Source organism: Salvelinus alpinus, chromosome 24 (genome assembly GCF_045679555.1).
Source record: "Salvelinus alpinus chromosome 24, SLU_Salpinus.1, whole genome shotgun sequence".
Classification (NCBI taxonomy): domain Eukaryota; kingdom Metazoa; phylum Chordata; class Actinopteri; order Salmoniformes; family Salmonidae; genus Salvelinus; species Salvelinus alpinus.
The window spans coordinates 42,027,766-42,050,634 of NC_092109.1; the positions used below are offsets into that span (position 1 = coordinate 42,027,766).

General features: G+C 49.0%; 1 protein-coding gene across 6 annotated transcripts in view; it reads right to left on the reverse strand.

Annotated features, from left to right (window-relative positions):
• Positions 1–577: 577 nt before the first annotated feature.
• The window catches only part of arfip2b (ADP-ribosylation factor interacting protein 2b), a 65,637-nt gene continuing 43,345 nt past the window's right edge, over positions 578–22,869 (reverse strand). For 3 of the 6 annotated variants that reach the window (XM_071364979.1, XM_071364977.1, XM_071364976.1), the window contains 7 exons: positions 20,672–20,780; positions 17,572–17,628; positions 14,284–14,399; positions 12,990–13,211; positions 12,001–12,158; positions 2,320–2,494; positions 578–1,980 (listed from right to left, as the gene is read on the reverse strand). In XM_071364979.1, the coding sequence (XP_071221080.1) occupies positions 1,825–1,980; positions 2,320–2,494; positions 12,001–12,158; positions 12,990–13,211; positions 14,284–14,399; positions 17,572–17,628; positions 20,672–20,780 (993 nt within the window). In that variant the 3' untranslated portion in view covers positions 578–1,824. The remainder of the gene's footprint in view (positions 1,981–2,319; positions 2,495–12,000; positions 12,159–12,989; positions 13,212–14,283; positions 14,400–17,571; positions 17,629–20,671; positions 20,781–22,869) is intronic. The other 3 variants (XM_071364981.1, XM_071364980.1, XM_071364978.1) reach the window with 1 other exon arrangement.

A 22,869-nucleotide genomic window follows, 5' to 3' on the forward strand; every position in this document is an offset into this window, starting at 1 on the left:
TGGGCTGTGTGGTGCTTCGAGGGCTGGTTAGAAGATAACAAACAAAAGTTGTCGACTTCAGAAATGTCACTAAAGGAAGAGTTTAACATCCTTCTCCCGACAGTTTTATAGAAATGTAAGAAATGGGAAGGGAGAGCAGTACAGTATAATGAGATACCTGGCACTCCGTAGTGGGCTCAACCGGTTTCTAAATGACCCACCCATCGGTCGCAGCTGGTGTATTATAAAGGACACTGAATTTACTACCTCCAATCAGGTATTTCTGGGTAACATCAAAACAGCTAAGATATCCCAAACAGCCACCCTCCCATCACCGAAAAGGACAAGGCTCTGAATCCCGGTAGACCAAGGGGTCTGGTCCAGAAAGTGTGCTTCAACCTCCAGTTACAGCGGTGTCGAAGAGGACAACAGACAACCAACTCATTCCTCGTAAAAAATAACCAAGAGAACACTGCAACACCATCAACACCCTAAAGGATGAAGCTAGGCAGCAACAGTAGTAGCACAGACTCTGACAGAAATGTACAAGATAAATGTGACAATAAGTAGATATCTCAGCTATGGTGAATAACAAAGATAATGTTTGATTTCATTTTATTAACATCAGTTCAAATTGATGTTATGGATTGTATTTCTTTTGTCTGAACAGTGTCCTGACAAGTGAGCACATTTTATCTGCCAGGCAAAATTGTGCATCATTAGTTCCTTGTTATGGTTGTGTCCAAAGAAATCTCGCTAGAAAACAGCTACTTTGTTGTCATTCTGGCTGCACTTTTTGACATGACTGTAAATTAGCCGTAGTTGGCTAGCTAGCACGCTAGCCAGTATGGACTAGCTAGCACGCTAGCCAGTATGGACTAGCCAGTATGGACTAGCTAGCACGCTAGCCAGTATGGACTAGCTAGCACGCTAGCCAGTATGGACTAGCCAGTATGGACTAGCTAGCACGCTAGCCAGTATGGACTAGCTAGCACGCTAGCCAGTATGGACTAGCTAGCACGCTAGCCTGTATGGACTAGCCAGCACGCTAGCCAGTATGGACTAGCCTGTATGGACTAGCTAGCACGCTAGCCAGTATGGACTAGCTAGCACGCTAGCCAGTATGGACTAGCTAGCACGCTAGCCAGTATGGACTAGCTAGTACGCTAGCCAGTATGGACTAGCTAGTACGCTAGCCAGTATGGCAATGGAACATTTAGAACGAATGACTGGCTCGCGTCCATAGATACAGAACAAAAAGACTGAACGACTGGGTCACTGGCAGCCGAACCGATAGAACGAACGACCAGCCGGCTTGGGTAGCAACCCTAGATTTTGTGTCAGGACTATATATATATATATCTTGTGTAAGGATGAAATAGTATGAATAAATTCATCAAAATAATGTTTAATGAAAATATGTCAATCAATATTTGAATATGTTGGTAACCCGTTGTGTAAAAGTGATCATGCCAGAGAAGCCGGTGTTTTGAGGATATAAACGACTTCGTCTCGGGGCCTAACAACACCCGTGTCAATATATCCTCCAAACACCGGCTTCTCGGGCATTATCACTTACATAGAGGACAGGAGATAATATATTATACAGAAGAGAGAAAAGGACAGATCATGAAAGAGAGGAAAATAAGACAAGTCCCTGATCATGACACAGTCCTCTATAGATACAAGGCCCTTGGCCCATTCATCCATCCATCTCTACGTGGTCCTGTCCATCTGTCCGTCCGTGGTCCACTGTAGTGGATAGTAAGGGGTTTTGGGGGGTCCGCTGTTTCCCAGGTTAGGAGGGCCTCTCCTGGGCTGCCCTGTCTCCTGTGGCTCCCTCCCTCATGGTTCCTCAAGCCAGGAGGGTTTGTCGGCCCCTGGGGGCCTCAGCTTGATGTTGAACTGCTTCAGGGTCTGCTCCAACTGCTGCTGGTTACCAGCGAAGTAGGCTGAGATGGCATTATGGAACAGGAGCAGCTGTTTATGCATCACCTTTACCTGGAGAGAGAGAGAGAGAGAGAGAGAGGGGGAAGCAGAGAGAGAGCGAGAGAGAGAGAGGAAGGAGCGAGAGAGGCGAGAGAGAGAGCGAGAGAGGAAGGAGCGAGAGAGAGAGCGAGAGAGGAAGGAGCGAGAGAGAGAGGCGAGAGAGAGAGGCGAGAGAGGAATCAACACACTGATACACAAAGAGAGATACAGACAGGCCTCTGTGTCTGCGTGCTCGTGTCATTGCCTGTCTGTGTGTGTGTGTGTGTGTGTGTACTTGTCTAGAGGTGTGATGGAGGGATGGAATAAGAGGAGAAGAACAAAAGCAAAGAGGAACAAGGAGGTGTATCCTACCTTGTTTTCATCCAGGAAGTTGAGTTTGATAGTGACGTCAGAGCGAAGACGTTCATATTTGTCCTTGTGGATCTGGTACTGCTCTTGGGCTGTATCTATACGGGCCATGTTCACCACATCCCTGGGGCCAACGCTTAACTCCTCTAGGTCTGCCCTGTACGCATCAAACTCCAACCTGATAGAGGAGAGACATAACAAGCTATAACCCATCATACTCAACTCTGCAAAATCTACCCTGAGGGGTGCACTGCAGAGCAGGATCAATGAGTTAGCCAGCTAACTTTGGTTAACAACCTGAGGGGTGCACTGCAGAGCAGGATCAATGAGTTAGCCAGCTAACTTTGGTTAACAACCTGAGGGGTGCACTGCAGAGCAGGATCAATGAGTTAGCCAGCTAACTTTGGTTAACAACCTGAGGGGTGCACTGCAGAGCAGGATCAATGAGTTAGCCAGCTAACTTTGGTTAACAACCTGAGGGGTGCACTGCAAAGCAGGATCAATGAGTTAGCCAGCTAACTTTGGTTAACAACCTGAGGGGTGCACTGCAGAGCAGGATCAATGAGTTAGCCAGCTAACTTTGGTTAACAACCTGAGGGGTGCACTGCAGAGCAGGATCAATGAGTTAGCCAGCTAACTTTGGTTAACAACCTGAGGGGTATACTGCAGAGCAGGATCAATGAGTTAGCCAGCTAACTTTGGTTAACAACCTGAGGGGTAAACTACAAAGCAGGATCAATGAGTTAGCCAGCTAACTTTGGTTAACAACCTGAGGGGTATACTGCAGAGCAGGATCAATGAGTTAGCCAGCTAACTTTGGTTAACAACCTGAGGGGTACACTACAAAGCAGGATCAATGAGTTAGCCAGCTAACTTTGGTTAACAACCTGAGGGGTGCACTGCAAAGCAGGATCAATGAGTTAGCCAGCTAACTTTGGTTAACAACCTGAGGGGTGCACTACAGAGCAGGATCAATGAGTTAGCCAGCTAACTTTGGTTAACAACCTGAGGGGTGCACTGCAGAGCAGGATCAATGAGTTAGCCAGCTAACTTTGGTTAACAACCTGAGGGGTGCACTGCAGAGCAGGATCAATGAGTTAGCCAGCTAACTTTGGTTAACAACCTGAGGGGTGCACTGCAGAGCAGGATCAATGAGTTAGCCAGCTAACTTTGGTTAACAACCTGAGGGGTGCACTGCAGAGCAGGATCAATGAGTTAGCCAGCTAACTTTGGTTAACAACCTGAGGGGTATACTGCAGAGCAGGATCAATGAGTTAGCATCGACAACACAGTGGGACAGTCCACCCCAGACCCTGACCATAGCGTCGACAACACAGCGGGACAGTCCATCCCAGACCACCATAGCGTCGACAACACAACGGGACAGTCCATCCCAGACCATAGCGTCGACAACACAGCGGGACAGTCCATCCCAGACCCTGACCATAGCGTCGACAACACAGCGGGACAGTCCATCCCAGACCATAGCGTCGACAACACAGCGGGACAGCATCCCAGACCATAGCGTCGACAACACAGTGGGACAGTCCACCCCTGACCATAGCGTCGACAACACAGCGGGACAGTCCACCCCAGACCATAGCGTCGACAACACAGCGGGACAGTCCACCCCAGACCCTGACCATAGCATCGACAACACAGCGGGACAGTCCACCCCAGACCATAGCATCGACAACACAGCGGGACAGTCCACCCCAGACCATAGCGTCGACAACACAGAGGGACAGTCCACCCCAGACCCTGACCATAGCGACGACAACACAGCGGGACAGTCCACCCCAGACCCTGATCATAGCGACGACAACACAGCGGGACAGTCCACCCCAGACCCTGACCATAGCGTCGACAACACAGCGGGACAGCCCACCCCAGACCCTGACCATAGCATCGACAACACAGCGGGACAGTCCACCCCAGACCATAGCGTCGACAACACAGCGGGACAGTCCATCCCAGACCATAGCGTCGACAACACAGCGGGACAGTCCATCCCAGACCATAGCGTCGACAACACAGCGGGACAGTCCATCCCAGACCATAGCATCGACAACACAGCGGGACAGTCCATCCCAGACCATAGCATCGACAACACAGCAGGACAGTCCATCCCAGACCCTGACCATAGCGTCGACAACACAGCGGGACAGCATCCCATCGCAGACCCTAGCGTCGACAACACAGCGGGACAGTCCACCTCAGACCATAGCGTCGACAACACAGCGGGACAGTCCACCCCAGACCATAGCGTCGACAACACAGCGGGACAGTCCACCTCAGACCATAGCGTCGACAACACAGCGGGACAGTCCACCCCAGACCATAGCAACGACAACACAGCGGGACAGTCCATCCCAGACCCTGACCATAGCGTCTACAACACAGTGGGACAGTCCACCCCAGACCATAGCGTCGACAACACAGCAGGACAGTCCACTCCAGACCCTGACCATAGCGTCGACAACACAGCGGGACAGTCCATCACAGACCCTGACCATAGCGTCGACAACACAGCGGGACAGTCCATCCCAGACCCTGACCATAGCGTAGACAACACAGCGGGACAGTCCATCCCAGACCCAGACCATAGCGTCGACAACACAGCAGGACAGTCCACTCCAGACCCTGACCATAGCGTAGACAACACAGCGGGACAGTCCATCCCAGACCCTGACCATAGCGTCGACAACACAGCGGGACAGTCCATCCCAGACCATAGCGTCGACAACACAGCAGGACAGTCCACCCCAGACCCTGACCATAGCGTCGACAACACAGCGGGACAGTCCACCCCAGACCATAGCGTCTACAACACAGCAGGACAGTCCATCCCAGACCCTGACCATAGCGTAGACAACACAGCGGGACAGTCCATCACAGACCCTGACCATAGCGTCGACAACACAGCGGGACAGTTCACCCCAGACCCTGACCATAGCGTCGACAACACAGCGGGACAGTCCATCCCAGACCATAGCGTCGACAACACAGCGGGACAGTCCACCCCAGACCATAGCGACGACAACACAGCGGGACAGTCCATCCCAGACCCTGACCATAGCGTCGACAACACAGCGGGACAGTCCATCCCAGACCCTGACCATAGCGTCGACAACACAGCGGGACTGTCCACCCCAGACCAGCGAGACACCCTCCCAGACCTATAGGACCCCCCCCCCCCCCCGGACCTACACAGAAGACCCACGCTGAGAGGACCTACATCCAGACCACATCACCACCAGCCACACCCCCACCCCAACCAATGAACATTGTCATCCTACAAGAAAGATGGTATAGAGGAGACAGACTCACTGGTTGCCCTCTAGGTTACAGAGAGCTGGTAGTCCCATCCACCAAACTACCAGGTGTGAAACAGGGAAGGTACTCAGGGGGGTATGCTCATTTGGAATAGAGCAGACCTAACTCACTATTAAATTAATCAAAACAGAAACATCTTACATTTGGTTACAAATTCCCCGTGACTGTGTGATCACGCTTTCTGCAACTGATGTGAGTAAGACCTTTAAAGAGGTCAGCATTCACAAGGCCGCAGGACCAGACAGATTACCAGCACTTGTACTCAGCATGCACTGACCAACTAGCAAGTGTCTTCACTGACATTTTCAACCTCTCCCTGTCCGAGTCTATAATACCAACATGTTTCAAGCAGACCACCATAGTGCCTGTCACCAAGAATACTAAGGTAACCTACCTAAATGACTACCGACCCGTAGCACTCACGTCTGTAGCCATGAAGTGCTTCGAAAGGCTGGTCATGGCTCACATCAACACCATTATCCCAGAAACAATAGACCCACTCCAATTTGCATACCACCCCCAACAGATCCACAGATGATGCAATCTCTATTGCACTCCACACTGCCCTTTTCCACCTGGACAAAAGGAACACTTATGTGAGAATAATATTCATTGACAACTGCTCAGCGTTTAACACCATAGTGCCCACAAAGCTCATCACTAAGCTAAGGACCCTGGGACTAAACATTTCCCTCTGCAACTGGATCCTGGACTTCCTGACAGGCCGCCCCCCAGGTGGTAAGGGTAGGTAACAACACATCCGCCATGCTGAACCTCAACACAGGGGCCCCTCAGGGGTGCGTGCTCAGTCCCCTCCTGTACTCCCTGTTTACCCACGACCGCACGGCCAGGCACGACTTCAACACCATTATTAAGTTTGCCGATGACACAACAATGGTAGGCCTGATCACCGACAACGATGAGACAGCCTATAGGGAGGAGGTCAGAGACCTGGCCGTGTGGTGCCAGGACAACAACCTGTGATCAAGACAAAGGAGATGATTGTGGACTACAGGAAAAGGAGGACCGAGCACACCCCCATTCTCATCAACAGGGCTGTGGTGGAGCAGGTTGAGAGTTTCAAGCTCCTTGGTATCCATTTCACCACCAAACGAACATGGTCCAAGCACACCAAGACAGCCGTGAAGAGGGCACGACAAAACCTATTCCCCCTCAGGAGACTGAAAATATTTGGCATGGGTCCTCAGATCCTCAAAATGTTCTACAGCTGCACCATCGAGAGCATCCTGACTGGTTGCATCACTGCCTGGTATGGCAACTACTCGGCCTCCGACCGCAAGGCACTACAGAATCAGCAATACAAAAATTGGCTTAATTATTTATTTCCTAAACACCTTAATAAAATCACAGAATTACATATACACAGGATGGATCATACATCGATTACTAATCATGTCATAAAAGAAAAAGTCCCTAGCGGACAAAACCGATATGATGGCTGGTTACACAAAGAAAGGGGGTTGGGTTTGAATGAAAGAGCGGGAAGACTGAGGGACAAAGGGGATTGGGTCTATCGGACCTTGAGAAGCTATGCTACCGTAAATACAGAATCTTATGCATTCCAATAACCGCCCATTCGGAAAAGGAAAATGCAAGATATTTACTCTGAGCTGCACTACGATAGATGGGTCGAAGATGGAAGACGGGTTTGCCCAGCAGAGATCGCCATTGTCCCTTTGAAGAATCTTTCTGATCATAGTGTTGTAGAGCGGATACGTTGAAGTACCCTGTCGTTCTCAAGAGATTGTCTGTCTTTTCCTGTTTCTTCTGCAGCTGATTACTCGACTTCTAGGATGCATCACTTCTTCTTTAGTGAATAAGAGTTCAAAGTTCATACCATTTTGCCATAATCAGCTCGTGCTGTATTCTGGCTGGTCTAGTAGAAATTCATCCTTCCAGCGTGGTGATCGTCACCTCCACGTGATCTGGTCTCACGTACATTTTGTTATGTAGAGTTGGTTTTCAACCATTCGCAACCATAGCTCACTCTGAGGTTTGCTTAGTCTGACGTGAATTGGGTCACGGGGGCTTTTATACTGGAGAAGAGAAGGGCGTGTTTTATCCTTCTCCAACCAATGTCTGTTCACTTGGGCGTGGCCACTGAGTGAGCATAGTTTACTTATGAAAACAATTCTCTCATTTAGAAGGTTAAAATTACATTTAATCTTTTCACAAATAGTTTCATATTTAAACATTTAAATTTCACATTCCATGTGAATCTGGATGTGTAGACTTTCCAAGATACAATTTATGTCGTCCTGTCATCAGATGTAATGTCCCAGACAACAACTGATCTGACATCATATCCCTCAAGTACCAACAGATACTTTAAACTGGTTGGATTACATAAATATTGTTCCATTCCCAGCCTTTTGATGTTTCCATACTCTATGTTAACAAAGGGCTTTCCAAGAGTCCATTCTGTAGAGTGGAGAGAAAAAGGGGGAAAGGTATTTGGGGGGGGGGGGGGGGGGTCATACACCTCACCCAACAGGGCAACGTCATGACACTACCCAGACTATTTGCTTTGCTCCCCTTTTACACCACTGCTACTCTCTGTTGTTATTATCTATGCATAGTCACTTTAATAACTCTACCTACATGTACATATTACCTCAACTAACCGGTACCTCCTGTATATAGTCTCACAATTGTTATTTTACTGCTGCTCTTACTTGTTACGTTAATTTCTTATTATTTACATTTTTTTTTATTTTTTTTTATTTCACCTTTATTTAACCAGGTAGGCTAGTTGAGAACAAGTTCTCATTTGCAACTGCGACCTGGCCAAGATAAAGCATAGCAGTGTGAACAGACAACACAGAGTTACACATGGAGTAAACAATAAACAAGTCAATAACATGGTAGAAAAAAAGAGAATTTATATACAATGTGTGCAAAAGGCATGAGGTAGGCAATAAATCGAATAATTACAATTTAGCAGATTAACACTGGAGTGATAAATCATCAGATGATCATGTGCAAGAAGAGATACTGGTGTGCAAAAGAGCAGAAAAGTAAATAAATAAAAGCAGTATGGGGGGTGAGGTAGGTAAATTGGGTGGGTAGTTTACAGATGGACTATGTACAGCTGCAGCGATCGGTTAGCTGCTCGGATAGCAGATTTTTAAAGTTGTTGAGGGAGATAAAAGTCTCCAACTTCAGAGATTTTTGCAATTCGTTCCAGTCGCAGGCAGCAGAGAACTGGAAGGAAAGGCGTCCAAATGAGGTTTTAGCTTTAGGGATGATCAGTGAGATACACCTGCTGGAGCGCGTGCTGCGGGTGGGTGTAGCCATCGTGACCAGTGAACTGAGATAAGGCGGCACTTTACATTACATTACATTACATATTATTTTTACTTCATTGTTGGTTAGGGGCTTGTACGTAAGCATTTCACTGTAAGGTTGTAGTATTCGGCGCATGTGACAAAACATTTGATTTGATATTCAAAAGGAAATGATATTAACAGAGAAAAATGTCCACCTGTGTGCTACCTATATCCCCATGAAGAAAATTAACAACAATGACAAATGGTTTGATCAAAATGCAAAAACCTAAGAAGAAGAACTTGAGAAACCCATCCAAACAAAAACACAGAGACCCAGAAAACCTGAGTCTACGCCTTCACTATGGTGAATCACTAAAACAATACAGAAATACACTACGGAAAAAGAAGGAACAGCACATCAGAAACCAGCTCAATGTAATTGAAGAATCCATAGAATCTAACCACTTCTGGGAAAACAGGGAAACACTAAACAAACAACAACAGGAAGAGTTATCTGTCCAAAATGGAGATGTATTGGTAAACCACTTCTCCAATCTTTTTGGCTCCATAACAAAGAACAAACAGCAAAAACATATACACGATCAAATACATATCTTAGAATCAACTATTAAAGACGCCCAGAACCCACTGGATTCTCCAATTACCTTGAATGAGTTACAGGACAAAATAAAAACCCTTCAACCCAAAAAGGCCTGTGGTGTTGATGGTATCCTTAATGGAATGATAAAATATACAGACCACAAATTCCAATTGGCTATACTTAAACTCTTTAACACAGTCCTCAGCTCTGGCATCTTCCCCAATATTTGGAACCAATGACTGATCACCCCAATCCACAAAAGTGGAGCCAAATTTGACTCCAATAACTACCGTGGGATATGCGTCAACAGCAACCTTGAGAAAATCCTCTGTATTATAATTAACAGCAGACTCGTACATTTCCTCAATGAAAACAATGTACTGAGCAAATGTCAAATTTGCTTTTTACCAAATGATCGTAAGACAGACCACGTATTCACCCTGCACACCATAATTGACAAACAAACAAAACAAAAGGCAAAGTCTTCTCATGCTTCGTTGATTTCAAAAAAGCCTTCAACTCAATTTGGCATGAGGGTCTGCTATACAAATTGATGGAAAGTGGTGTTGGGGAAAAAAACATACGACATTATAAAATCCATGTACACAAACAAGTGTGCGGTTAAAATTGGCAAAAAACACACAAATTTCTTTCCACAGGGCCGTGGGGTGAGACAGGGATGCAGCTTAAATCCACCCTCTTCAACATATATATCAACGAATTGGCGAGGGCACTAGAACAGTCTGCAGCACCCGGCCTCACCCTATTAGAATCTGAAGTCAAATGTCTACTGATGATCTGGTGCTTCTGTCACCAACCAAGGAGGGCCTACAGCAGAACCTAGATCTTCTGCACAGATTCTGTCAGACCTGAGCCCTGACAGACCTGGGCCCGGACAGTAAATCTCAGTAAGACCAAAATAATGGTGTTCCAAAAAAGGTCCAGTTGCCAGGACCACAAATACAAATTCCATCTAGACACCGTTGCCCTAGAGCACACACAAAAAACTACACATATCTCGGCCTAAATATCAGCGCCACAGGTAACTTCCACAAAGCCGTGAACAATCTGAGAGACAAGGCAAGAAGGGCATTCTATGCCATCAAAAGGAATATAAAATTAGATATACCAATTAGGATCTGGCTAAAAATACTTGAATCAGTTATAGAACCCATTGCCCTTTATGGCTGTGAGGTCTGGGGTCCGCTCACCAACCAAGAATTCACAAAATGGGACAAACACCAAATTGAGACTCTGCATGCAGAATTCTGCAAAAATATCCTCCGTGTACAACACCAAATAATGCATGCAGAGCAGAATTAGGCCGATACCCGCTAATTATCAAAATCCAGAAAAGAGCTGCTAAATTCTACAACCACCTAAAAGGAAGTGATTCCCAAACCTTCCATAACAAAGCCAATACCTACAGAGAGATGAACCTGGAGAAGAGTCCCCTAAGTAAGCTGGTCCTGGGGCTCTGTTCACAAACACAAACAGACCCCACAGAGCCCAAGGACAGCAACACAATTAGACCCAACCAAATCATGAGAAAACGAAAATAATTACTTGACACATTGGAAAGAATTAACAAAACAACAGAGCAAACTAGAATGCTATTTGGCCCTAAACAGAGACTACACAGTGGCAGAATACCTGACCAAACTTAAGGAAAGCTTTGACTATGTACAGACTCAGTGAGCATAGCCTTGCTATTGAGAAAGGCCGCCGTAGGCAGACATGGCTCTCAAGAGAAGACAGGCTATGTGCACACTGCCCACAAAATGAGGTGGAAACTGAGCTGCACTTCCTAACCTCCTGCCCAATGTATGACCATATTAGAGACACATATTTCCCTCAGATTACACAGACCCACAAAGAATTTGAAAACAAACCCAATTTTGATAAACTCCCATATCTACTGGGTGAAATACCACAGCAGCAAGATGTGACCTGTTGCCACAAGAAAAGGGCAACCAGTGAAGAACAAACACCATTGTAAATACAACCCATGTTTATTTATCTTCCCTTTTGTACTTTAACTATTTGCACATAATATGACATTTGTAATGTCTTTATTATTTTGGAACTTCTGTATGTGTAATGTTTACTGTTCATTTTTATTGTTTATTTCACTTTTGTTTATTATCTATTTCACTTGCTTTGGCAATGTTAACATATGTTTCCCATGCCAATAAATCCCTTTGAATTGAATTAAATTGAGATGAGACAACTCCAACCTGACAGAGAGGAGACGAGAACTCATAACAACTGACTCTAAGGACAGATCCATTATTCTAGACATGAGACATGGGTCAGTGTGTCTGGAGTAGATCAGGGTACGGGCTGACAAACTCAATACTGCCCGGCTGGAACAGACTGTCTGGGCACGGCCTTCCCTTGTTACCTAGCAGCCTGGTACATCTTGCTGGTCGGCATGGAGACGGTGGTGTGCGTTACCTAGCAGCCTCGTACATCTTGATGGTCATCAGTGTATCCTCCATGGTTTTGTTAACCAGTGTGTTGATGCTGGACACAAAGAAGTTGATGGCTCCCAGCAGCGTCTCTCCATTCTTACATAATAACTTCTGGGTCTCTGCGTTGTACCCAAACTCATCCTGGAGGACACATCAGGTCATTAAACACGCACACTGATCAATCTGATCAATCTGATCAATCTGATCAAATCATCATTAAACACACACGCTGATCAATCTGATCAATCTGATCAATCTGATCAACCAATACATCAATCAGTCCAACCAACAAATCAAAAATCAACCAATGTATTCATGACACTTTTCAGATTCATCACAAAGTGCTTAATTATTATTTTTATTTTTTAAATGACCTGAGCTAAAGCCCCCAAAGACCAAACAGTGTTAAGTGGCAGCCCTACCTCTTGATTAAAGGTCAGGGGTTAAAGGTCAGGGGTTAAAGGTGATTTCTGGCTGAGGGGTCTGGACTAGGGGTCAGAGGTCAGGTTCTAACCCGTAGTTCAGGTGATTTCTGGGTTAGGGGTCTGGGGTTAGAGGTCAGGTTCTAACCCGTAGCTCAGGTGACTTCTGGGTTAGGGGTCTGGGGTTAGAGGTCAGGTTCTAACCCGTAGCTCAGGTGACTTCTGGGTTAGGGGTCTGGGGTTAGAGGTCAGGTTCTAACCCGTAGCTCAGGTTACTTCTGGTTTAGGGGGCTGGGGTTAGAGGTCAGGTTCTAACCCGTAGCTCAGGTGACTTCTGGTTTAGGGGTCAGCCTAGAGGTTATAGGTCAGGTTCTCACCCGTAGCTCAGGTGACTTCTGGGTTAGGGGTCTGGGGTTAGAGGTCAGGTTCTAACCCGTAGCTCAGGTGACTTCTGGTTTAGGGGGCTGGGGTTAGAGGTCAGGTTCTAACCCGTAGCTCAGGTGATTTCTGGGTTAGGGGTCAGCCTAGAGGTTACAGGTCAGGTTCTCACCCGTAGTTCAGGTGACTTCAGGCTGAGGTCGGTGAAGGTGTCCCCGAGGGCGTGTTGCGTCTGCACCATGCTGTACAAGTGATTGGTCAGGGCTCTGGCCAATCGCAGCACATTCTCATACTTCCTCTTGGTGTCCCGGAGGACTTCTATCTGAGCCTCCAGTTCTAGATCCACAGTCCTAGAACCACGACCAAACCGCTCTGCGATCATCTGTTTAGTGCACTGGAGAGAACGAGGGAGGGAAGCAAGGAAGGAGAGAGAAGGAGGAGGGAGAGAGGTGGTGTGAGATGAGTTCGATGGAAATCATTAAAACACGACCTAGTTAACACAGACTAGTTAACACAGGTAAGTTAACACAGGTAAGTTAACACAGACTAGTTAATTGGTTTTGGATAAGAGCATCTGCTAAACGATTAAAATAGCTCATGTAAAACAGGTAAGTGAACACAGACAGGTAGAGTGTCGTACTGGAGGTATGTGTGGCTCTAGGTATTCTAAATACAGGCCCAGGTATTCTGACACACATGCAGATTACAGTACCGTGTAGGCGTCGAGGTAGATTACAGTACCGTGTAGGTGTCGAGGTAGATTACAGTACCGTGTAGGTGTCGAGGTAGATTACAGTACCGTGTAGATGTTGAGGTAGATTACAGTACCGTGTAGGCATTGAGGTAGATTACAGTACCTTGTAGGCGTTGAGGTAGATTACAGTACCGTGTAGGCGTTGAGGTAGATTACAGTACCTTGTAGGTGTTGAGGTAGATTACAGTACCGTGTAGGCGTTGAGGTAGATTACAGTACCGTGTAGGCGTTGAGGTAGATTACAGTACCGTGTAGGCATTGAGGTAGATTACAGTACCGTGTAGGCGTCGAGGTAGATTACAGTACCGTGTAGGTGTTGAGGTAGATTACAGTACCGTGTAGGTGTTGAGGTAGATTACAGTACCGTGTAGGCGTCGAGGTAGATTACAGTACCGTGTAGGTGTTGAGGTAGATTACAGTACCGTGTAGGTGTTGAGGTAGATTACAGTACAGTGTAGGTGTCGAGGTAGATTACAGTACCGTGTAGGCATTGAGGTAGATTACAGTACCGTGTAGGTGTTGAGGTAGATTACAGTACCGTGTAGGTGTTGAGGTAGATTACAGTACCGTGTAGGTGTTGAGGTAGATTACAGTACCGTGTAGGTGTTGAGGTAGATTACAGTACCGTGTAGGCGTCGAGGTAGATTACAGTACCGTGTAGGTGTTGAGGTAGATTACAGTACCGTGTAGGCGTCGAGGTAGATTACAGTACCTTGTAGGTGTTGAGGCCCCATTGCTTCATGAAGTCCAGTTTCTCTACAGCCACTCCTCTGGAGGCCTCCTCTGCAGTCATGGAACTGCTGCTTCTACTGTCCTGCATACTGGAACCTGGGAGGAGGAGGGATGGAGAGGAAGGGAAGGAGTAAGAGGAGAGATGGAGAGGAGGGGAAGGAGGAAGAGGAGAGATGGAGAGGAGGGGAAGGAGGAAGAGGAGGCGGGACAGGGAGGGATGAGAGGAAGGAGGAAGAGAAGAAGGGACAGGGAGAGATGGAGAAGAGGGGAAGGAGGAAGAGGAGGCGGGACAGGGAGGGATGGAGAGGAAGGAGGAAGAGGAGGAGGGACGGGGAGGGATGGAGAGGAGGGAAGGAGGAAGAGGAGGGAGGACAGGGAGGGATGGAGAGGAGGGGAAGGAAGAAGAGGAGGCGGGACAGGGAGGGATGAGAGGAAGGAGGAAGAGGAGGAGGGACGGGGAGGGATGGAGAGGAGGGAAGGAGGAAGAGGAGGGAGGACAGGGAGGGATGGAGAGGAGGGGAAGGAAGAAGAGGAGGCGGGACAGGGAGGGATGAGAGGAAGGAGGAAGAGGAGGAGGGACAGGGAGAGATGGAGAGGAAGGAGGAAGATAAAGCAGAGGCAGAGAAGGGGGAGTGAGTAGACAGTACATGAAACTCCATGTTAAAGTGGCAAAATCCAGACAATCCTGACAGAACATGTCCATTGTTTATGAGGTCATAGTATGTAGTAGCGTACTCCACAGTAAACACCGTCTCACACCTTTCTCAGGGAACAACGTCCTAACACAACGCCTCCGTCACCGTAACAACATGACAAGCAGTGTGAGTCGGTGATCTGCCGACAGACAGTGAATGAGAGAGAGAAGAGGCAGGAAACTTGGAGGTGTGTCAGGAAGTAGGAGAAGAGTGGGATACTCAAGGTAAAGGTTCACTACTAACCACATATCTAGGATCAGCCCTTAACCAGAGTCCCCCACTTTAACCAGAGCGGGATGGGAATAAGAACTGACCGTGGACCAGTGGTTAGGGTAAAGGTCTGACTGGCTGACTCACCTAAAAACAGTAGTTCATGAAGGGGTAAGGTATACCTGTGTATGACTGACTGGATGTAGGATTAGGGTTATGGGTAGGGTCAGGTTGGGGGTCAGGTCAGGGATGTAGGGCAGAGGGGTAAGAGTGGGGTACGTAAGGTACGAGGCATTGGGGTCAGGGTTAGGGGATGTAGGGCAGAGGGGTAAGAGTGGGGTACGTAAGGTACGAGGCATTGGGGTCAGGGTTAGGGGATGTAGGGCAGAGGGGTAAGAGTGGGGTACGTAAGGTACGAGGCATTGGGGTCAGGGTTAGGGGATGTAGGGCAGAGGGGTAAGAGTGGGGTACGTAAGGTACGAGGCATTGGGGTCAGGTCAGGGATGTAGGGCAGAGGGGTAAGAGTGGGGTACGTAAGGTACGAGGCATTGGGGTCAGGTCAGGGATGTAGGGCAGAGGGGTAAGAGTGGGGTACGTAAGGTACGAGGCATTGGGGTCAGGGTTAGGGGATGTAGGGCAGAGGGGTAAGAGTGGGGTACGTAAGGTACGAGGCATTGGGGTCAGGTCAGGGATGTAGGGCAGAGGGGTAAGAGTGGGGTACGTAAGGTACGAGGCATTGGGGTCAGGTCAGGGATGTAGGGCAGAGGGGTAAGAGTGGGGTACGTAAGGTACGAGGCATTGGGGTCAGGGTTAGGGGATGTAGGGCAGAGGGGTATAAGTGGGGTATGTAAGGTACGAGGCATTGGGGTCAGGGTTAGGGGATGTAGGGCAGAGGGGTAAGAGTGGGGTATGTAAGGTACGAGGCATTGGGGTCAGGGTTAGGGGGATGTAGGGCAGAGGGGTAAGAGTGGGGTACGTAAGGTACGAGGCATTGGGGTCAGGGTTAGGGGGATGTAGGGCAGAGGGGTAAGAGTGGGGTACGTAAGGTACGAGGCATTGGGGTCAGGGTTAGGGGATGTAGGGCAGAGGGGTAAGAGTGGGGTACGTAAGGTACGAGGCATTGGGGTCAGGGTATGTGTCCGATTCTGTCACAGGAAGGAAGTGATCGTTTAGGGGTATAATTGCTTTGCGGACTGGGATACGGTTGGTACAGTAGGAGGAGAGTTCCAGCCAAACTCAGGGAAGAAATGATTAGTAAAGGTGAAGATATGGAGGGATGAGGGTTTAGGACAGATGGATGGAATGAATAAATGGACTGGACCAAGGATGGGTTAGAGGGGAGGAGGAGAGGATGAGAGGAAATGAGAGGAAATAGAGGAGACGAGACAAGGAGAGGAAGACGAGATGAATCTCAGAAAAATTCTCAGGAAAACAACAGTTTACACAGAGATACGTTAGAGTGTGAAACCCAAGAAGAGAGATGTGGAAACAGCAGCTCCTGATGCACCAGACAGACTGACCAAGAGAGGATGAAACATGTCAACAAGGGAAATGTAGTGTCCCCTGAAAGAGACAGAGAGAGAGAGAGAGAGAGAGAGAGAGAGAGAGAGAGAGAGAGAGAGAGAGAGGAGAGAGAGTTTAACGGGAGGAGAGGCGGTATTCCAGACAGTGATTCCCCACAGCACAACAACAAGGGAAATGTAGTGTCCCCTGAAAGAGACGGAGGGAGAGAGAGTTTAACGGGAGGAGAGGCGGTATTCCAGACAGTGATTCCCCACAGCACAACAACAAGGGAAATGTAGTGTTCCCTGAAAGAGACGGAGGGAGAGAGAGAGTTTAACGGGAGGAGAGGCGGTATTCCAGACAGTGATTCCCCACAGCACAACAACAAGGGAAATGTAGTGTTCCCTGAAAGAGACGGAGAGAGAGAGAGAGTTTAACGGGAGGAGAGGCGGTATTCCAGACAGTGATTCCCCACAGCACTACAACAAGGGAAATGTAGTGTCCCCTGAAAGAGACGGAGAGAGAGAGAGTTTAACGGGATGAGAGGCGGTATTCCAGACAGTGATTCCCCACAGCACAACAACAAGGGAAATGTAGTGTCCCCTGAAAGAGACGGAGAGAGAGAGAGTTTAACGGGAGGAGAGGCGGTGTTCCAGACAGTGATTCCCCACAGCACAACAACAAGGGAACTGTAGTGTCCCCTGAAAGAGACGGAGAGAGAGAGAGTTTAACGGGAGGAGAGGCGGTGTTCCAGACAGTGATTCCCCACAGCACAACAACAAGGGAGCAGAGAGGAAACCAAAAGAGGAGAAACCAATTCAGTCTGTGAAAGAGAGGAATGAGAGCGATGGATGAGCCACCTTGTCCTGTGACTGGGATGCGTCTGTTAAACTGAGCGTTGTAGTGCACAGCAGGGCCTGAGAGAGGAGAGAGGAGAGAGAGAGAGAGAGAGAGAGACAGAGAGAGAGACAGAGAGAGAGAGAGAGAGAGAGAGAGAGAGAGACAGAGAGAGAGAGAGAGACAGAGAGAGAGACAGAGAGAGAGACAGAGAGAGAGACAGAGAGAGGGACAGAGATAGAGACAGAGAGAGAGACAGAGAGAGAGAGAGAGAGGTTGATTCTTAAAAGAGGAGTGCACCATATTAGTGAGGCAGGAGGTATTTGAATCAAAGCGGTTCAGTTTCTTATTGTCCTATCCCCTGTTCAGTCCCTAGCCCCTATCTTGTATTGTCCTATCCCCTGTTCAGTCCCTAGCCCCTCCCTTGTACTGTCCTATCCCCTGTTCAGTCCCTAGCCCCTCCCTTGTACTGTCCTATCCCCTGTTCAGTCCCTAGCCCCTCCCTTGTACTGTCCTATCCCCTGTTCAGTCCCTAGCCCCTCCCTTGTATTGTTCTATCCCCTGTTCAGTCCCTAGCCCCTATCTTGTACTGTCCTATCCCCTGTTCAGTCCCTAGCCCCTCCCTTGTACTGTCCTATCCCCTGTTCAGTCCCTAGCCCCTCCCTTGTACTGTTCTATCCCCTGTTCAGTCCCTAGCCCCTCCCTTGTACTGTCCTATCCCCTGTTCAGTCCCTAGCCCCTCCCTTGTACTGTCCTATCCCCTGTTCAGTCCCTAGCCCCTCCCTTGTACTGTCCTATCCCCTGTTCAGTCCCTAGCCCCTCCCTTGTACTGTCCTATCCCCTGTTCAGTCCCTAGCCCCTCCCTTGTACTGTCCTATCCCCTGTTCAGTCCCTAGCCCCTCCCTTGTACTGTCCTATCCCCTGTTCAGTCCCTAGCCCCTCCCTTGTACTGTCCTATCCCCTGTTCAGTCCCTAGCCCCTCCCTTGTACTGTCCTATCCCCTGTTCAGTCCATAGCCCCTCCCTTGTACTGTCCTATCCCCTGTTCAGTCCCTAGCCCCTATCTTGTACTGTTCTATCCCCTGTTCAGTCCCTGTTCAGTCCCTAGCCCCTCCCTTGTACTGTTCTATCCCCTGTTCAGTCCCTAGCCCCTCCCTTGTACTGTCCTATCCCCTGTTCAGTCCCTAGCCCCTCCCTTGTACTGTCCTATCCCCTGTTCAGTCCCTAGCCCCTCCCTTGTACTGTCCTATCCCCTGTTCAGTCCCTAGCCCCTATCTTGTACTGTCCTATCCCCTGTTCAGTCCCTAGCCCCTCCCTTGTACTGTTCTATCCCCTGTTCAGTCCCTAGCCCCTCCCTTGTACTGTTCTATCCCCTGTTCAGTCCCTAGCCCCTCCCTTGTACTGTCCTATCCCCTGTTCAGTCCCTAGCCCCTCCCTTGTACTGTTCTATCCCCTGTTCAGTCCCTAGCCCCTCCCTTGTACTGTCCTATCCCCTGTTCAGTCCCTAGCCCCTATCTTGTACTGTCCTATCCCCTGTTCAGTCCCTAGCCCCTCCCTTGTACTGTCCTATCCCCTGTTCAGTCCCTAGCCCCTCCCTTGTACTGTTCTATCCCCTGTTCAGTCCCTAGCCCCTCCCTTGTACTGTCCTATCCCCTGTTCAGTCCCTAGCCCCTCCCTTGTACTGTCCTATCCCCTGTTCAGTCCCTAGCCCCTATCTTGTACTGTTCTATCCCCTGTTCAGTCCCTGTTCAGTCCCTAGCCCCTCCCTTGTACTGTTCTATCCCCTGTTCAGTCCCTAGCCCCTCCCTTGTACTGTCCTATCCCCTGTTCAGTCCCTAGCCCCTCCCTTGTACTGTTCTATCCCCTGTTCAGTCCCTAGCCCCTATCTTGTACTGTCCTATCCCCTGTTCAGTCCCTAGCCCCTCCCTTGTACTGTCCTATCCCCTGTTCAGTCCCTAGCCCCTCCCTTGTACTGTTCTATCCCCTGTTCAGTCCCTAGCCCCTATCTTGTACTGTCCTATCCCCTGTTCAGTCCCTAGCCCCTCCCTTGTACTGTCCTATCCCCTGTTCAGTCCCTAGCCCCTATATTGTACTGTCCTATCCCCTGTTCAGTCCCTAGCCCCTATCTTGTACTGTCCTATCCCCTGTTCAGTCCCTAGCCCCTCCCTTGTACTGTTCTATCCCCTGTTCAGTCCCTAGCCCCTCCCTTGTATTGTCCTATCCCCTGTTCAGTCCCTAGCCCCTATCTTGTACTGTTCTATCCCCTGTTCAGTCCCTAGCCCCTATCTTGTATTGTTCTAACCCCTTATTATTATGCTAATATGAGACTGGGATTCTCCAATAGAGAGACAGCATCACTACTGAACAGACAGTAAACTAGATCCTAGCCAATAGAGACAGCATCACTACTGAACAGACAGTAAACTAGATCCTAGCCAATAGAGACAGCATCACTACTGAACAGACAGTAAACTAGATCCTAGCCAATAGAGACAGCATCACTACTGAACAGACAGTAAACTAGATCCTAGCCAATAGAGACAGCATCACTACTGAACAGACAGTAAACTAGATCCTAGCCAATAGAGCGACACCATCACTTCCTCTCAAACTTCCTCTACATCCATCTGCCCCGTCTCCCTCTACATCCATCTGCCCCGTCTCCCTCTACATCCATCTGCCCCGTCTCCCTCTACATCCATCTGCCCCGTCTCCCTCTACATCCATCTGCCCCGTCTCCCTCTACATCCATCTGCCCCGTCTCCCTCTACATCCATCTGCCCCGTCTCCCTCTACATCCATCTGCCCCGTCTCCCTCTACATCCATCTGCCCCGTCTCCCTCTACATCCATCTGCCCCGTCTCCCTCTACATCCATCTGCCCCGTCTCCTCTCTCCTGATCTTCCTCTCCATTCAGAGAGAGAGGAAATTGTCTTCAAGAGAGCATTTATGTAGATGTTTAGACAACTACAGACCACCTTGGACGTAAACATCTAAATATTAAAAATAAAATAAAAACCTGTCATGAGAAAAGATGGAAGAGGGGAAAACGATTAGAATGAGGAAGAGTGGGATAGAGACAAGGGAGAGAGAGGGATAATGGGAAAGAGATTGTGTTATGTACCTTTAATGGAGCTGGTAGGAATGATTCCCTCAGCTGTACCCCCGTAACCTCCAGATACAATACTGGTCTCATTCAGATTGGGTCCAGACACCATCACCTGCTGGAGGTCCTAGAGAGACAGAGACAGAGAGAGAGACAGAGAGAGACAGAGAGAGAGACAGAGAGAGACAGAGAGAGAGACAGAGAGAGAGAGACAGACAGAGAGAGACAGACGGGGAGAGAGAGACAGAGAGAGACAGACGGGGAGAGAGAGACAGACGGGGAGAGAGAGAGAGACAGACGGGGAGAGAGAGAGAGAGACAGACGGGGAGAGAGAGAGAGACAGACGGGGAGAGAGAGAGAAACAGACGGGGAGAGAGAGAGAGACAGACGGGGAGAGAGAGACAGACGGGGAGAGAGAGACAGACGGGGAGAGACAGAGAGAGAGACAGACAGACAGACGGGGAGAGACAGAGAGAGAGAGACGGGGAGAGACAGAGAGAGAGAGAGAGAGAGAGAGAGACGGGGACAGAGAGAGAGAGTCAAAAAGAGAGAGAGACAGACGGGGACAGAGAGAGAGACAGATGGGGACAGAGAGAGAGACAGATGGGGACAGAGAGAGAGAGAGACAAAAAGAGACAGAGAGAGAGAGAGACAGACGGGGAGAGACAGATGGGGACAGAGAGAGAGAGACAAAAAGAGAGACAGACAAAGAGAGAGAGTAATAAGGAGAATGGCAACATGTAATTCTCCTTCTCTTCAGGAGAACAAAGGTTAACACGTTGTTAAAGAAGCAGTGGTCTATTGAAGCTGGTTAATGGTCTGTAGCGAGGGGACAGAGACCTACATGAGGAGAGTCTAGCTTCAGTACACCACATTGTGACAATTACTGACATACCAAAACTAAAAACACATGAGGTGATCACAAAGACCTTCAAATGTCAGTTAGTAGAATATTAAGAAACCCCAGACTTAAAGAACCCAGCGGTGAATACTGTCAATGACTACCTTTCATTACCGTGTGGCTCAGTGGAGGAAGCTGAGGGGGGGACAACCCACTGACCCAATGACTACCTTTCATTACCGTGTGGCTCAGTGGAGGAAGCTGAGGGGGGGACAACCCACTGACCCAATGACTACCTTTCATTACCGTGTGGCTCAGTGGAGGAAGCTGAGGGGGGACAACCCACTGACCCAATGACTACCTTTCATTACCGTGTGGCTCAGTGGAGGAAGCTGAGGGGGGGACAACCCACTGACCCAATGACTACCTTTCATTACCGTGTGGCTCAGTGGAGGAAGCTGAGGGGGGACAACCCACTGACCCAATGACTACCTTTCATTACCGTGTGGCTCAGTGGAGGAAGCTGAGGGGAGGACAACCCACTGACCCACTGACTACCTTTCATTACCGTGTGGCTCAGTGAAGGAAGCTGAGGGGAGGACAACCCACTGACCCAATGACTACCTTTCATTACCGTGTGGCTCAGTGGAGGAAGCTGAGGGGAGGACAACCCACTGACTACCTTTCATTACCGTGTGGCTCAGTGGAGGAAGCTGAGGGGGACAACCCACTGACCCAATGACTACCTTTCATTACCGTGTGGCTCAGTGGAGGAAGCTGAGGGGAGGACAACCCACTGACTACCTTTCATTACCGTGTGGCTCAGTGGAGGAAGCTGAGGGGGGGACAACCCACTGACCCAATGACTACCTTTCATTACCGTGTGGCTCAGTGGAGGAAGCTGAGGGGGGGACAACCCACTGACCCAATGACTACCTTTCATTACCGTGTGGCTCAGCGGAGGAAGCTGAGGGGAGGACAACCCACTGACCCAATGACTACCTTTCATTACCGTGTGGCTCAGTGGAGGAAGCTGAGGGGAGGACAACCCACTGACCCAATGACTACCTTTCATTACCGTGTGGCTCAGTGGAGGAAGCTGAGGGGAGGACAACCCACTGACCCAATGACTACCTTTCATTACCGTGTGGCTCAGTGGAGGAAGCTGAGGGGGGACAACCCACTGACCCAATGACTACCTTTCATTACCGTGTGGCTCAGTGGAGGAAGCTGAGGGGAGGACAACCCACTGACCCAATGACTACCTTTCATTACCGTGTGGATCAGTGGAGGAAGCTGAGGGGAGGACAACCCACTGACCCAATGACTACCTTTCATTACCGTGTGGCTCAGTGGAGGAAGCTGAGGGGAGGAC